The following is a 16,084-nucleotide window of genomic DNA, read 5'->3' on the forward strand; positions in this document are numbered from 1 at the left end:
CTGCACACATCCTACCCACTTCCCCAGGCAGAACTCCCTGGGTGGCCTCCAAGGAATCACCTTCTCCTCCTCTTCTCATCCCCAGGGCACCCCCGGATCTGATGGCCCCCCTGGCAGAGATGGAGCAGCTGGAGTGAAGGTGAGCTTGGCAAAAGGAGTTTCTATCCCAGGGTGCCGTGGGGCACCCTGCACTCATCTCTGCTCTCCAGCAGCAGGGTCCCAGGGCTTGGGGGTCTCATAGGGTGCCATACCATCAGCTCCCATGAAGCTCCTGCGCTCGGTGAAACAGCAGAGGTTGGTTCATTCCCTTCTCGTGTGGCTGCAGGCATTGGGCTCATGGTGCCCTGTAGGGTCAGGCCTGCACTGGATGCCATGTTCTGGGCAGCAACAGCTGCCAAGAGTGGGGCCAGGTGGAGCCTCTGCCTAGCACACTGGCTTGCTCCTGTGTTTGCATAGAAGTGAATTTATGCTTTGCCAGTGGCTGAATGAGCCCCCATCAGGCTGCTTCGCGCAGACCTGGACAGCGGTGGGGGGCTTCTTGCCCCACAAAAGCAGTTGCTGGCCTATCCAAACCTTCCCATGGTGCTTAGCCACGCACCTGCCCCAGCAGAACAAAGGTCAGAGGTGACCTGTGGAACCAGGGAGGTGAGGGAATGGTGACGTCACTAGGTGACATCACGGCCTCCTGGGGCACAGCGAGGAGAGCACGTTGACATTAACATTAACAGCTGTGTCTTTGTCTCCTGGCAGGGTGATCGCGGTGAGACTGGTGCTGTCGGTTCTCCTGGTGCTCCTGGCCCTCCTGGCTCTTCGGGTCCGGTTGGTCCAACTGGCAAACAGGGAGACCGAGGAGAATCTGTAAGTGTCCCTTAGTGCCCAGATAGCAGCAGCTCATCAAGGGGTCAATGGTCTCACAAGGGGAATGTAAGAGTACCAGACAGAGTACCGAAAAGGCACTGGGTACTTGAGAATACTACCCAGAGTACTGTAAGAGCTCTGAGTATTCATGAGTACAGTTTAGAGTGCAGTCAGGGCTATTGAGTATTCAAAAGTACCATCCAGAGTTCAGTAAGGGATTTGAGTATTCAAGAGTATCATCTAGAGTACAATAAATGCCCTGAGTACTCAAGACTACTACCTAGAGTACAGTGTGGGCTCCGAGTACTTGTGAATACCATCCAGAGTACAGTAAGGGATTTGAGTACTTGAGAGTACCATACAGAGTACAGAAGGGATCTGAGTATTCATGAGTGCCATTGAGAGTACAGTAAATGCCCTGAGTATCGAGAGTACCATTCAAAATACAGAAGGGGTCTGAGTATTCAAGAGTACCATCTAGAGTATAGAAAGGGATCTGAGTATTCAGGAGTACCATAGAGAGGAAATACTCTAAGTGTATTTGAGAGGACCGTTTAGAGGCAGTGTGATCATTCAGCGTCAGTGCCGATTTAAGACTATTTAAAGGTATCATTCAGAGTCAGCTGACTATTGATTTTGTTTGTACAAGAGCAGTGGGGATTTTCTCCAGAGCAGAGACTAGTAGATTGAAATCGATGTGCATCACTGAGTCTGTGGAACCCAGGGCTTTGCTGTTAGGATGAAGCATGAAGATTAGATGAGCTGATGTTACCTCCCACGGGGGTTGGTTTTGGCCCCAGAGACCTGACCGTCCTATATGAGTTCCTCTATTCCACTTGCTGTGTGTGACTACTGCAGCAAACGGCTTGGCTGGCTGGGCTGTCGGGGGGGGGGGAACAACCTGCCTCAGGAGAAGTATCTGCCCAGAAAACGGATTTCCAATTCCCAGTCGCGAGCAGTCACATCCGAAGGCAGGTTCCAAGAGTGATGCTGGTGCAATCAGAGAACAGAATCAGTACCAGGCAGTCGATCCATCCAGTTGAAACAGCTCCAGTGGCACGTTTGGAGGCCTCCTTGAGAGCTGCTCTCAAACTAGCTGCAGAAGCAAGAATTGTTTGCCAAATTTCAGATACCGAATAGATGGGAGAAAATCACCAACACCCCATGCAGAAAAGGAGGTGAAATGATCGACATCAGCCAGCTGGTCACAGGGTTGCATCCCTGGCTGAGCTGATCAAAGCCACTTGCCCAACTCCCATTATTTTCCATGGGAATTAATGGGACGTGCAGATGTCCTGGAGAGCTTTGAAGTTCTCACCCAAAAGGGCTAATGTGATCCTTGGATGTGTAACCTGGGGAATCTCAAGTAGGAATAGGGAAGTTTTATCACCTCTGGTTTTGGCATTGGTGTGATCGCTGCTGGAATCCTGTGTCCAGTTCTGGTGTCCACAGTTCAGGAAGGATGTTGATAAATTGGGGAGGGTGCAGAGAAGAGCCATGAGAATGATTAAAGGATTAAAAAAACCTGCCTTATAGTGACAGCAACAAGGAACTCAATCTGCTTAGCTTAACAAAGAGAAAGTTAAGGGGCGACTTGACTACAGGCTAGATGTACCTTCATGGGGAACAAATATTTAACATTGGGCTCTTCAGTCAGGCAGAGAAAGGTCTAACACGATCCAGCGGCTGAAAGCTGAAGCTAGACAAATCCAGACTGGAAATAAGATGCACCTTTTTAACAAGTTACCAAGGGTCATGATGGATTCTCCGTTGCTGGCAATTTGAAATCCAGATTGGGCATTTTTCTACAAGGCCTGCTCTGGGAATTATTTGGGAGTAAGTCCTGTGGCCTGTGTTGTACAGGAGGTCAGACTAAATGACCACAGTTGACCCTTCCAGTCTTGGAAACCAGGAGTCAACAACAACCCTTTGAATGTTACAGAGGGTATGGATGACTCGTTCATAGGGTCATTATGATGTCTATAACCAACCTTTGTCTTTTTCCAGGGCGCTCAAGGCCCCATGGGTCCCTCCGGACCCGCAGGCGCACGTGGCATGCCAGTAAGTCATCCTCATGAGGAATACACTGCCTGGTCCCCTGAGCGGCTGAGTACCCACTGTTTCCACTGATGTCAGTTGCAGCTGCTCAGCACCTCTGGAAATCTGGCTGATATATGTCTGTGAGAGGGAATTTTCCCTTTTGTTCTGTATACTTTTCTACTGCTGCATGATTCTGGAGAGTAAGATGCAAAGGGTTTCCACCTGGAACTCCTGTGGGATGCACAGACTGGCACTGCATCCAGCTGCAGGGGATGCGCTCTGGGCTGCGCCATGCCCTGCAGTGTGTGGCACGTCCGTGCATCATGCTCAGCACTCTGCACTATAGCATGCATCGTGCCTGGCCCTCTGGGCTGGACCATGTCCTGGCCTTTGACTTTTCCTGCCCCAGGCTGAAAGCTCTTCTCTTTCACCCCCTCAGGGTCCTCAAGGTCCTCGTGGTGACAAGGGCGAAGCTGGAGAGGCTGGTGAGAGAGGTCTGAAGGGTCACCGAGGATTCACTGGTCTGCAGGGTCTTCCTGGACCTCCCGTAAGTTTCAGCGTCAGAGCCCCATCTTTGGCCTGAGCTCACGGCGCAGGACTTGGGACAGAACATGCCGCGCCAGGGCTGATGCAGGGGCACTGGGCTGTGTCCCTGCCTTGGCCCCATGAGCATAATCCTGCTCCTACCATGGCCCCAGCCATCTGTGCGTCCTGGAAGGTTCGGCAGCCTGTCTCACTGAAGGCCTGTCAAGAGCTGAGACATCCCAGCACCTCCAGGGCCAGAGCCCTTCCATCCCAACTGCTCCTTTGGAGTCAAACAAAACCAGCCCCCCCTCCTTCATTCTCTGAGGGAAGTGAGTTGGGAGAGGGGAGCGCAGGGGGCTCTGGGCCACCCCACCATGTTGGCCTTGTTGTGGCATAAAGCTCCTAGCCTTGGGCCAGGCGAGAAGCTGACAGCCTCTCTTGGCATGGCTAAAAGGGGCCCTCCGCTGGGCCAGGCCTCACCCAGCTTTGGGCTGCTCATGCCTCAGAGACACCAAACATAGCCCTTGGGTAAGGGCTGCTCTTGCCCACCCAGAATCCCCTGCCTGGCCACGGTTCCACACCCCCCAGAGGGAAGCTGTCCAGATGCTGAGATATGACTATGTGGTTCTGTTTCCATCCCCTTCAGGGTACACCTGGAGATCAAGGTGCTACTGGTCCTTCTGGTCCTTCTGGTCCCAGGGTAAGTCCTGTTCCCGGAGCGTGGGAGGGTAGCGGGGGACCAAAGAACAGCACAGTGCAGGTTCAAGTGAAATGGCCTAGTCAGTTGCTTAGCCAAGCTGAGCAAAGTGCAGAAAATAATCAACAGCATTATGGGCAAAAAGGACATTGGGTTTTAGTCCCCTTTCCAGCTTCAAGGAGGAGAAATTCAAGGGAGATTTTAGTAACCTGGATAAAGAACTCTGTACTTCCAGTATAAGGTCATGAGCTGTGTACACACACACCTGTGCCCTCTGCTGGATGGAATGAGAAGTGCTGCTCTGTGTGTCACTGCCCCTACAGTGCTAACAGTGGGTGGAGATTCTCCTTATCATTTGCACTAAGGTCAGTCTCCATTAGTCATTAGCAGTATAGGCAGATGTAGTCGGGTTCTCAGTGGCCATGGCACATAGCAGAGGGATGGATGGGGAAGTCCAAGGTGCCCCATTCATTGCGTTATGAATTAGTCTGGCTGCCTCATTAGGGCACAGAGCCCTTTGAGCTTGCAGGTGTCTTTTTACATCATGATTCTTTCACGACGTAGCTCTCAATTTCCCTCCTTGTGAATCTTTTCTAGGGTCCCCCAGGCCCTGTTGGTCCCTCTGGCAAAGATGGTTCAAGTGGCATGCCCGGTCCAATTGGTCCTCCAGGTCCTCGTGGTCGTAGTGGCGAAACCGGACCTGCTGTAAGTACCGTGCCCCTTGCAGAGCTGCCAGCCTTTCAACCTGGGCCTTAAGGACTCGAACCCCACTAGCTAATGGGGCAGCTCATAGCCCCATACCCTACCAAAGGCTTGGCCTTTCCTGTGAAGTGCAGCTGCAGGACACTTACATGCCTTGAAGTCATTTGTACTGTGTCTCCATCACCCTAAACCACCCTGAGTGTTTCCATCACCCTGACCTGCATCATCATCTTCATCTCCCGCAAGTAGCTCAATCTCCCCAATCCACCCTGAGCAGCTCCATCATCCTGATCTGCCCCAAGTGACTCCGTCACCCCCAATTCTATCTCCCCAATTCCCACCGAGTGGCTGTATTTCCGACTGGTTCCTTCATCCTAATTGGCTCTGTCACTCCAGTCTGCACCCAGCAACACTATTCCCCCACCACCTCTCTCCCTCAGGGGCTCCATTACCCTGATCCGCCCCGAGTGGGTCCACCTCCACAGTGACTCCCTTGCCCCAGTGTAACCTCAGCAGCTGGCTATCATTGCCAGTTCAATCTCCTAATGGAGAAGCAGCCAGGAGACTGGTAAATCCACTCATCAGCTCGACGGGACCTTGTCTTCCCCCTTTGCTGAGCCCGATGAGGGGACATGGGAACAGCAGCAGGATGGAGATTGGCTCTGAGTTCTAAACAAGGATTGTGTCTTTCCCCTCCCATTGCAGGGTCCCCCTGGAAATCCTGGCCCCCCTGGACCTCCTGGCCCCCCAGGCCCCGGCATTGACATGTCAGCCTTCGCCGGTTTGGGCCAGGTTGAGAAAGGCCCTGACCCTATGCGCTACATGCGAGCTGACCAGGCCTCTAGCGACCTGCGCCAGCATGATGTTGAGGTCGACGCCACTCTGAAATCCCTCAACAACCAGATCGAAAGCATCCGCAGCCCCGAGGGCTCCAAGAAGAACCCAGCCCGGACCTGCCGTGACCTTAAACTCTGCCACCCCGAGTGGAAGAGCGGTGAGTGCCAGGCACAAAGCTGGGTGCTGAGCGTTGAGCGTGGGGATTTGCAGCACCAGGGCTGCAGGGGCCACAGAGCCAGGAGAGAACCAAGGCGTTTCTGCTTCTGAATCCCTCCCTGCCTGTCTTCTCTGAAATACTGACCCTTCAGGCATTGTATGGGCGGGGGCTGTGCAAACCTCCCCACCATCCGCTCTGCCAATGCACCTCACTGCCGACCTGTTATTCCAGCCCTCAGCTTCCCACGCACTCAGCTCTGCCAATGCACCTCAGTCCCAACCCACATGCCCCCTTGCTCTTCCATTGGAGGTCTCCCCCATAAGTCTCTCTCCCAATGCACATCGCAATGCTCCTGCACTGCCCACCTGCTATTTCAGCCCTGCACTCTCCACACACCACACAATGCTGATGCACCTCACTCCTTAACTGTAGCATCCCTGCTATTCCAGCCCTGGGCTCCCCTCCAACACACATCTCCGTGGCTGCACCTCATTCCTGACCTGCACTATCCTCTGCCATCACAGCCCTCCACCTCTCTCCTGAGTTTCAAAACAAAAACAAAAAAAACCCATTAGTCCTAGTTTTACCAAGACGCCAACCTTCTGTGTGTTTCTGCCATTGCAGGTGACTACTGGATTGACCCTAACCAGGGCTGTACCTTGGATGCCATTAAGGTTTTTTGTAACATGGAGACTGGCGAGACATGCGTCTATCCCAACCCCTCCAGCATTCCCAAGAAGAACTGGTGGACCAGCAAGACCAAGGAGAGGAAGCATATCTGGTTTGGAGAGACCATCAATGGTGGATTCCACGTAAGTGCCTGTGGTTAATGTTTCAAACTAGCCGGAGTTGGCCTCTCTTGGGGGAGGAGTTGAGTTTAAGGGTGGGATGAGAGATCTATTGAGCCCTTTTCTTTACCTCTATATCCAGCTTCACATTTTTCCAAAGTGAGTGGTGATTTTAGGGGGCTCCACTTGAAACCCCTCCAAAGGGGCCTGATTCTCAAGAAAGGCTGAGCAACCGCCCTCTGAAAATCAGTCTTCTTTAAGATGTCTCAAGTTGGGCACCCCACAAAATCCCCCCAGAATTACTAGTCATCGTTGAAAATACAGACTAGAGCTGGTTGACATGTCACATGAACCTGAATGGAAATTTTCATCAAAATTTCAACTCTCTTTCCCCCCCGCCACCACAAAAACCTGGAAAAAATTGAATAATATGTTCCTGAAAAGTCAATACATCTCTCACACACTGATGTAAACAGACATACTGACCCTGGGAAAGAAGGGGGAGTGTCGAAGTAGAGTGAAATCTGCAAAGGAAATAAGAATTCTTAGAATCTCTTCTCAATCTCTAGCATGCCAGATAGTAGCAAAACATGAAGGGCCAGATTAATAAAGGTAAGGAATACTTGTGGCACCTTAGAGACTAACACATTTATTAGAGCATAAGCTTTCGTGAGCTACAGCTCACTTCATCATGGAAGTGAGCTGTAGCTCACGAAAGCTTATGCTCTAATAAATTTGTTAGTCTCTAAGGTGCCACAAGTACTCCTTTTCTTTTTGCGAATACAGACTAACACGGCTGCTACTCTGAAACCTGTGATTAATAAAGGTATTTCAATAGGAGCTAGGCACCTAAATCCCTTTGACAATCTGGTGTTCTGTATCCAAAGGAGGTAACAGGGCATCTCAGCTATTAGGAAATACGATTGTTTTTGTGGGGAATTTTTTTATAGAAACTTTCTACTTGAGTGTTGCTTTTCCCTGGCTTCTTCTGAGAACTATCAAGCCTCATATATTATAATGAACTGTGCCCTACTCAAGCACACTTTTCCACCTCATTGGTAATAAGAGCACCTTGACTTTTCCACACTTAGTTTTTAGTCTTGTTTAGCACAAAGGCCTTTAGATCTGGAGTGCCTTTGAAATTTAGAATACGTTAACAGTGGGATGAGGATGATGATTCTACAGTTCATGCCAACTTTCTGAATTTCCTCTTGATTTTTTTTAACCATGTGCGGTTTTCACAGGAGCCCAGGGAAGTTAGGTACCCCAAGTACACTTGGAGGGCAATGGGAAATGAGGTTGCCTTAGACACGTCTTAGAAGACAGGTCTAAGATTGTCTTCCATGATTGCCTCTGCCTTCCTAGCTGACGTTCTAGGCCCATTGCTACCCAGACTCGCTAACCATCTCAATCTCTCCTTCCAGTTTAGCTATGGAGATGACAACCTGGCCCCTAACACTGCCAACATCCAGATGACCTTCCTGCGTCTCCTGTCCACCGAAGGCTCCCAGAACATAACCTATCACTGCAAGAACAGCGTTGCCTACATGGATGAGGCTTCCGGCAACCTGAAGAAAGCCATCCTGATACAGGGATCCAATGACGTCGAGATCAGAGCTGAGGGCAACAGCAGATTCACATACAGTGCCTTGGCGGATGGCTGCACGGTAAGCTGATGGAAGTTACTGTTGCTTAGGGTTTATATAGCAGGGCACCTGCAAAGTTCTCTATAGACATCAGCTAATTTAGGGGTGGCCAACCTGAGCCTGAGAAGGAGCCAGAATTTACCAATGTGCCTTGCCAAAGAGCCACAATAATATGTCAGCAGCTCCCCATCAGCTCCCCCACCCCGCTCCCAACACCTCCTGCCCACCGGCAGCCCTGCTGATCAGCGCCTCCCCATTCCTCCCCACACCTCCTGATCAGCTGTTTCATGGCATGCAGGAGGCTTGGAAGGGGGGGAGGAGTGAGGGCATGGCAGGCTCAGGGGAGGGGATGGGAAGGGAAGGGGTGTAGTGGGGGCAGAGCCAGGGGTTGAGCAGTGAGCACACCCCGGCACATTAGAAAGTTGGCGCCTGTAGCTCCAGCCCCAGAGTCGGTGCCTAGACAAGGAGACGCATGTTAACTTCTGAAGAGCTGCATGTGGCTCTGGAGCCACAGGTTGGTCACCCCTGAGCTAATTAATCCTCACAATGAGCTAGGGCTGTTTGGTCAGTTGGTGCCATTATTCCCATTTCATGGGGAAACTGAGGCACATGGGTTTTTTTAGGGTGGGGGGGTCAAAATTTTCAAAAGCAGTGATTGTGTGCACCTCAATTTTGGGGAGATTAAGACATGGGCCTTCCTCATGGCACCTATTGCCCCTCTTGGAGATTGGGGCCCCACTGTGCTAAGCATTGCACAGAGTAGTAAGGGTAATAGGTCTGGTCTACACCTAAAACGTATACCGGCATTGGTCAGGGTGTGAAAAAAACACTCCCTAATGCCATAGCTACGCCAACAGAGAGAGCTATTGTCAGCACAGCTAACATTGTTCAGGGAGGTGATGAACTACACCAGCAGAACTCTTCCTCCTCTCAGCGTAAACTGGTCTACAGCGGAGGCTATGCCAGTATCACCTCTTTAGTGTCAATTGCCATGGTCAGAGGAAGGGTCATTCGCTTCCACAGTGAATTAAGACCAAACAAATTAATTCTGAAGCCAAGCGTCCACACGGATATTTTAACTAACCCACTTGAAATGTTTATTCCCGGGAACTTTTGTGAGTGTCAAGCCCTGCGCATCTCACACTATCCCAGTGCCATGCTGAGGTCTGGTCTACACTTCAAATGTAGGTTGACATAGCTCTGGCACATGGGGTGTGAAAAATCCACACTTCTGCATGCCGTAGGTATGCTGACCTAGCCCCTGGGGTAGATGCAGCTAGCTAATCAGATTAATGCTTCCATTGACCAACCTACTGGCACCTGGGAGGTGCTGTTCCTGTAGTGAGTATAAAACCTCTTTTTAACAGTGACAGTAATTAACCATGGGAACAACTTACCAAGGGTGGTGGTGGATTCTCCATCACTGACAATTGTTAAATCAACAGTGGCTGTTTTTCTAGAAGGTCAGCTCTAGGAATGATGTTGGGGGAAGTTCTATGGCCTGTGTTGTTATACAGGAGGTCTGATCAGATCATCGCAATCATAGGCGCCGACTCCATGGATGCTGCAGGGCTGGAGCACCCACAGGGAAAAATTAGCGGGTGCTCCGCACCCATCGGCAGCCAAGCTCCCCGTGCCCCTGCCGCGCCTCCTCCCCGCATCCCGAGTGTGCCACATCCCCGCTCTTCCCCCTCCCTCCCAGCGCTTCCCACCCGCTGTGTAACAGCCGTTTGGCTGCGTTTAGGACTTTCTGGGAGGGAGGGGGAGGAGCGGGGACAGGGCACGCTCAGGGGAGGAGGTGGAGAAGAAGTGGGGCAGGGGCAGGGACTTGAGGGAAGGGGGTGGAATAGGGGCAGGGAGGGGGCTGGGAAAAGGCAGGGTGGGGTGGGGACTTGGGGAAGAGGGTGGAATTGGGGCAGAGCAAGGGCGGTGCAGGGGTGGGGCTTTGGGAAGGGGGGCTCGAGCACCTGCGGGGCAGAGGGGAAGTCAGTGCCTATGATCACAATGATCCCTTCTGGCCATGGAATCTGTGAATCTACATGATGGGGTTATGCTGGCGTAGAGATAGTCCCCATAGCATAGACATTCCCGGGAGCACAGCTGTGAAATTCTAACCAGTCCAGACTGGGAATCTGTTCTTCGGAGAGGCCAGTTTTTATGGTGTTTGCAGCATCTAGTAATCCCTGGTCTCGTTCTCTCTCCCCAGAAACACACTGGCAAATGGGGCAAGACAGTCATTGAATACCGATCACAGAAGACCTCGCGCCTGCCCATCATCGATATTGCCCCTATGGACATTGGTGGGGCCGATCAGGAGTTTGGCGTTGACGTTGGGCCAGTCTGCTTTTTGTAAAAAGGAAAAAAACAAAACATTTTTTAAAAAAATCCAGTCCAATTCCATTAAAAAGAACCAAAACAAACCAACCCCCACCCCAAGGACCTGAGTACTTTCCAATCACTTGTATGACTTCTGCACTGAATGGGTGATTCAATCCCCCAATTGCCATACATCCACACGCTTACATTTTGGACTATTGTCTATTTCTAAAGCCATCACTGGGCAGACCGTGAAATAAAATCACAGTGTTATTTATTTATTGTCTTCCTGTAAGACCTCTTGTTGGGTCAGATGGAGGTGGGAATCTAACTGGCAGGTGTGAAGGCCCCTCCTTACAAAATGGATGTCCCAAGCATAGGTATAACCAATCCTTCTCCCCCCAGTGTATATCATCAGCAGGAGTACTGTGTATAATACAACAAAAATGGTGCTATTATTGTAAAACAAGTCTGTATTTTTTAACATCAATTGATATAAAAAAAAACTTTGTTGGAAAGTACAAGTTGATCTGAGGTTTTATTTTTTGTCTCTATCCGTAGAAAGTTCCAGCATTCTAACGCTTTCCCTTCATCCCTTTCTCGGTTTGTTAACTTTTTTTTTTTTTTTTCCAAACCAAGATAAAGGAAGTTTCAGGGTCCAATCTCAAACTTCCCTGGTTTTAAGCTACCTCATACAAAAAAAAAAAATAAAAATAAAAAAAAATTAAAAAGGAAAAAAAAAAATCTTGAAACTGATCACAGGAGCAGACAACACAGAAGCCGTGAGATTTCTGTAAGGGAAATCACTAATTCTACAAGGTAATGGTGCTGATCAAGGGACTTCTGGGCACATGCTCCCTCTCGTCTGTGGCAGATTTAGTGGGAATATTTAAAGAAAGGCGGGGGAACCCAGTAATGGCCCAGGGAGGCCGAGAGCAGCTCTCAAGGTTGATCTGACATGTTGTGTTACATCTTCCCTAAGTCTTACACATTTGGTATTGCAGTAGCTGTCAAGTGAATGGGATATACATGAAAACATTTGCCATAATAAGGACTTGGGTGCTAGCTAGTTAAAGTTTCTTCTAACAATTATTTCCAAAACTAAGCATGTGGATTGACCCCCAAAACTGCTTGCTAATTCTAACCCAACCCCTCTTGCCTTGCTTTCAAATGACCCTTTGGTGACATGAAGACTGGAACAAGCAAACCAAGGAATATGTACTACTTTATATATGTAAAATAGACTTTTTTAAAAAAAATATATTTTACAATACCAATTTGAAGCATGGTAGAGAGTTTACACACACTGCTTGTGAAACAACTCTGTTCCCCTGTCTTTCTCAGCCCATCTCCCCACTCCACTCCCTTCCCTTATTTTTCCACACTAAAGATAGAATGCTTTTCCTATTAAAAAAAATAAAATAAAGACACCATTGTTGAATTTGTTTTTATTTGTATTAATTGCTGCCCAATGATGTAATCTTTGTTAAATAATGTTTTATCTTATCTGGGATCTTTCATGACAAACCAAAACACCACAAATAAAAAATTTTAATTAAAAATATTTAACTAAAATGGCTCTCATTTCATGATTTAATTAAAACAAGCTTCCTTCCAAACAATGCAATTGCTAATTGGAAGAAAAATTTCTATAGCTGAAATCCCCCACCCCAACAAATACATCGACTCATCGTTCACAGCTTTACAACTGTGCTTAACCATCATGCATAATTGTGTTGCCCCTGCACATGATTTTAATCACAAGTCTAATGAATTTTGGGTTTTTTTTCTTAAAGTCCCAGCTCTTGGACTCCAGTGATTACGTGAGACTCAGTTTTCATTTTTTTTTTAAAACTGCAGAGAACTCACAGTTGTAGAGAAGAACTTGAAATGAAACCAAAAGGCTCAAACATCAGAAGGCAAATAAAAACCTCCAAATTTATTTACTGGTATTTATTTTTAAGTCCCATGATTTTTTGAGCCCAGACTCATGATTCTTGAACATTTGGGATTAGTGCTATTGCACGTCTGTCAATAGAGCTATTCCTGTGTAAAGTTAAATACATGACTACATTCTTGCAGGATCAGAGCATTAAATTAAATTAATTAATTAAAAATGGCCAGCTTGGAAGATTTAAAAAAACAAAACAAAACATATTTTAAAGAGACACTTTAAAATGCCAAATGCTTCTAACGTGGACTCATAATTCAGTGACAGGCTCATGCGGGAAACCACGACACAGAAATGCTCTGCAACCAGTGTTTGTAAGTGTCGTACAATGTGTTTGAAGGCATCAGATGATGTACACATGAACAGCCAGAGAAAAAACAAGCACAACAGCTCCCAGTGAAACCAGTAAGCGTAATAAGATGTCCTCACATGGGTTGTTAGCAACGACTGAAGCCATGAGCGCTGGCTCTGAGCCACAAGCCTCTGAGTTAAAGAACTCTGGCAGTGTCATAAACCTCTATACATGGGTTAGCTCCTAGAGGGGCACAGAGCAATACTCGATTAGCATGGGTTATATAAGGGCTGCTGCTATCCTCATACGTTGGCATCATATGCAAGCCTGCAGGTAGATTCTAGCTAACCCTACACCACCCAATCTCAGGCAATGTATTCTATGTAGCTCTTATTCAGCACTAGATCTCACAGTGCTTTTCAAAGGTGGACAGCATCTTTCTGCAGCCATAAAGATGAGGATAAAGAGGCATAAAGGGTACATGACTTGCCCAAAGTCACCAAGCAGGCATAGGGAACAACCTGGAAAAGAACCCAGGTCTATGAAGTAGGCCCCATGTTGATTTAAAGGCTGAACCCTGTGTTTGGAAACCAGAAGGCAAATAAAAAGAACCCAAAGTTCCCTGTTTTTAAAAGATCTCATCGTTTAAACTAGTCTTATTAATTCGAAGCCCAACTGGGGCTTGAAGAAAAAACATGAACTACGCATGAGTTCCTCATGATAAAAACCACAAGAGTTTGCAACACTAAGAGAAGAATTTGGCCCAGGCAGTTGGCATTTATCAGCCCAAATTAGCCCATATGGGGGCAAGTTGATGGTGCTAAATCATCCCTAACTTTAGAATTTCCTGATATTCTACATTTGAATCTTCATCTGTTATGTTGAATTCACAACTAGGGCTTTTTTCATTCAATTTCCTTGTTCTTTTGATCTTGAGACACAAACTAAATAAAAAGAGCAACGGAGCTTATTTGAAGATGCAGGTTCTAACCCTGGCCGTAACCACTGGCTCAGCTGAAAGAAAGAAATGCCTCCCAAAAATTCAGGACCGCAAATTCCTGGAAGAACTGGCACTCCTCAATACCACGAGGGTCAAGTAGGTACACAACTGAGATTGGGTGAAAATTACAGGCTTGTCTCCATCAGGGTCCTGAGGAAAGGGGACAGTGTGATTGTAGCTGGAAGGGTTTCCGCAGCTGGAAGGTGTACCATGGGTTTGGGATAGAGAGAGTTAGTCAGCTGGAAAGAAGGAACTGTCATTAGATCACAACCTAATCATATGTTATTATTTTTAGTAAGGCTGTCAAGCGATTAAAAAAAATCACGCTGTAAAACAATAGAATACCATTTATTTTAGGATGTTTACTACATTTTCAAATATGTTACTTTCAATTACAACACAGAATACAAAGTGTACAGTGCTCACTTTATTTTTAATTACAAATATTTGCACTGTTAAACAAAAAAATTGTATTTTTCACTTCACCTCATATAAGTACTATAGTGCAATCTCTTCACTGGTGAACTCGAACTTACAAATGTAGAATTATGTACAAAAAACCCCTGCATTCAAATTATAAAACAATGTAAAACTTTAGAGCCTACAAGTCCACTCACTCCTACTTCTTGGTCAGAATCACCCAAACAAGGGTGGTTACAATTTGCAAGAGATAATGCTGCCTGCTTCTTGTTTACAATGTCACCTGAAAGCAAGAACAGGCATGCGCATGGCACTGTTGTAGCTGGCGTTGCAAGATATTTACATGCCAGATGCACTAAAGATTCATATGTCCCTTCATGTTTCAACCACCATTCCAGAGGACATGCTTCCATGCTGATGATGGGTTCTGCTTGATAATGATCCAAAGCAGTGCAGACTGATGCACATTCATTTTCATCACCTGAGTCAGATGTCACTAGCAGATGGTTCATTTTCTTATTTCATGGTTTGGGTTCTGTAGTTTCCGGATCAGCGTTGCTCTTTTAAGACTTCTAAAAGCATGCTCCACACCTCGTCCCTCTCAGATTTTGGACAGCACTTCAGATTTGTAAACCTATTTTTAGAAATCTCTCATTGGTACCTTCTTTGCGTTTTGTCTAATCTGCTGTGAAAGTGTTCTGACAATGAAGATGTGCTGGGTCATCATCCAAGACTGCTACAACATGAAATATATGCAGAATGTGGGTGGAACAGAGCAGGAGACATACAATTCTCCCCCACAGGAGTACAGTCACAAATTTAGTGGACACATTATTATTTTAACAAGCATCATCAGCATGGAAGCATGTCCTCTGGAATGATGGCCAAAGCATGAATGTTTAGCATATCTGGCATGTAAATACTTTGCAACACTGGCTACAGAAGTGCCATGCGAATGCCTGTTCTCACTTTCAGGTGACACTGTAAATAAGAAGCAGGCAGCAGTATCTCCCGTCAATGTAAACAAACATGTTTGTCTTAGCGATTGGCAAAATAAGGTAGGACTGAGCGGACTTGTATGCTCCGAAGTTTTATGCTGTTTTCTTTTTGAGTGCAGTTATGTAACCCCCCCCCAAATAAAAATCTGCATTTGTAAGTTACGCTTGAACACTAAAGAGATTGTATCTTTCAATTTACCTCATACAAGTACTGAAGTGCAATTTCTTTTATCATTTTTACAGTGCATATATTTGTAATAAAAAATATAAAATGAGCATTGTACACTTGGTATTCTGTTGTAATAGAAATCAATATTGAAAGTGTAGAAAAACATCCAAAAATATAATAAATTTCAATTGGTATTCTATTGTAGAACAGTGTGATTAATTGCAATTAATTTTTGTAATCACAATTAATTTGAGTTAATCACATGAGTTAACTGCAATTAATTGACAGTCCTAATTTTTAGACATGTTAAGATTTGTGCAGGGGTTTGCCAGGGTTGAGCCTTGGAATCTCTAGGGTTGCTGTGGCAGTCAGGAAAGTAAAAAAAAAGTTGCTTGAGCCCCACACACTTCTTTCATTACAAATTAAGCCCTGTGTGTAGAGCTGCGTGACCCAGAACGCATTGCCCCTTTCAGAGCACAGGACATTTGAAATATCCATGCTGCAAGGGGAGACCTAGAAAGAAGACTGCTGCATCTGTGAAGTGCCTTCCAATGACTCCAGATGTGGGTGGCAGGAATGGATTACAGTCTTCCCCTTCTTGCTGTAGACAGAGTATGGTATCCTAACAGCTGGATGCCACTCGGCACCTACTTTACATTGCCCCTGATCTGCAGGGCATAGCGCACTC

General features: G+C 47.2%; 1 protein-coding gene across 2 annotated transcripts in view; it reads left to right on the forward strand.

Annotated features, from left to right (window-relative positions):
• Nucleotides 1-11,310, forward strand: part of COL2A1 (collagen type II alpha 1 chain) — a 63,745-nt gene extending 52,435 nt beyond the window's left edge. For both annotated transcript variants that reach the window (XM_038378088.2, XM_038378089.2), the window contains 10 exons: nucleotides 86-139; nucleotides 751-858; nucleotides 2,866-2,919; nucleotides 3,338-3,445; nucleotides 4,070-4,123; nucleotides 4,718-4,825; nucleotides 5,528-5,816; nucleotides 6,441-6,628; nucleotides 8,029-8,271; nucleotides 10,457-11,310. In XM_038378088.2, coding sequence (XP_038234016.1) covers nucleotides 86-139; nucleotides 751-858; nucleotides 2,866-2,919; nucleotides 3,338-3,445; nucleotides 4,070-4,123; nucleotides 4,718-4,825; nucleotides 5,528-5,816; nucleotides 6,441-6,628; nucleotides 8,029-8,271; nucleotides 10,457-10,603 — 1,353 coding nt within the window. In that variant the 3' untranslated portion in view covers nucleotides 10,604-11,310. The remainder of the gene's footprint in view (nucleotides 1-85; nucleotides 140-750; nucleotides 859-2,865; nucleotides 2,920-3,337; nucleotides 3,446-4,069; nucleotides 4,124-4,717; nucleotides 4,826-5,527; nucleotides 5,817-6,440; nucleotides 6,629-8,028; nucleotides 8,272-10,456) is intronic.
• Nucleotides 11,311-16,084: the final 4,774 nt, after the last annotated feature.

Source organism: Dermochelys coriacea, chromosome 20, assembly GCF_009764565.3.
Source record: "Dermochelys coriacea isolate rDerCor1 chromosome 20, rDerCor1.pri.v4, whole genome shotgun sequence".
Taxonomy (NCBI): Eukaryota; Metazoa; Chordata; order Testudines; family Dermochelyidae; genus Dermochelys; species Dermochelys coriacea.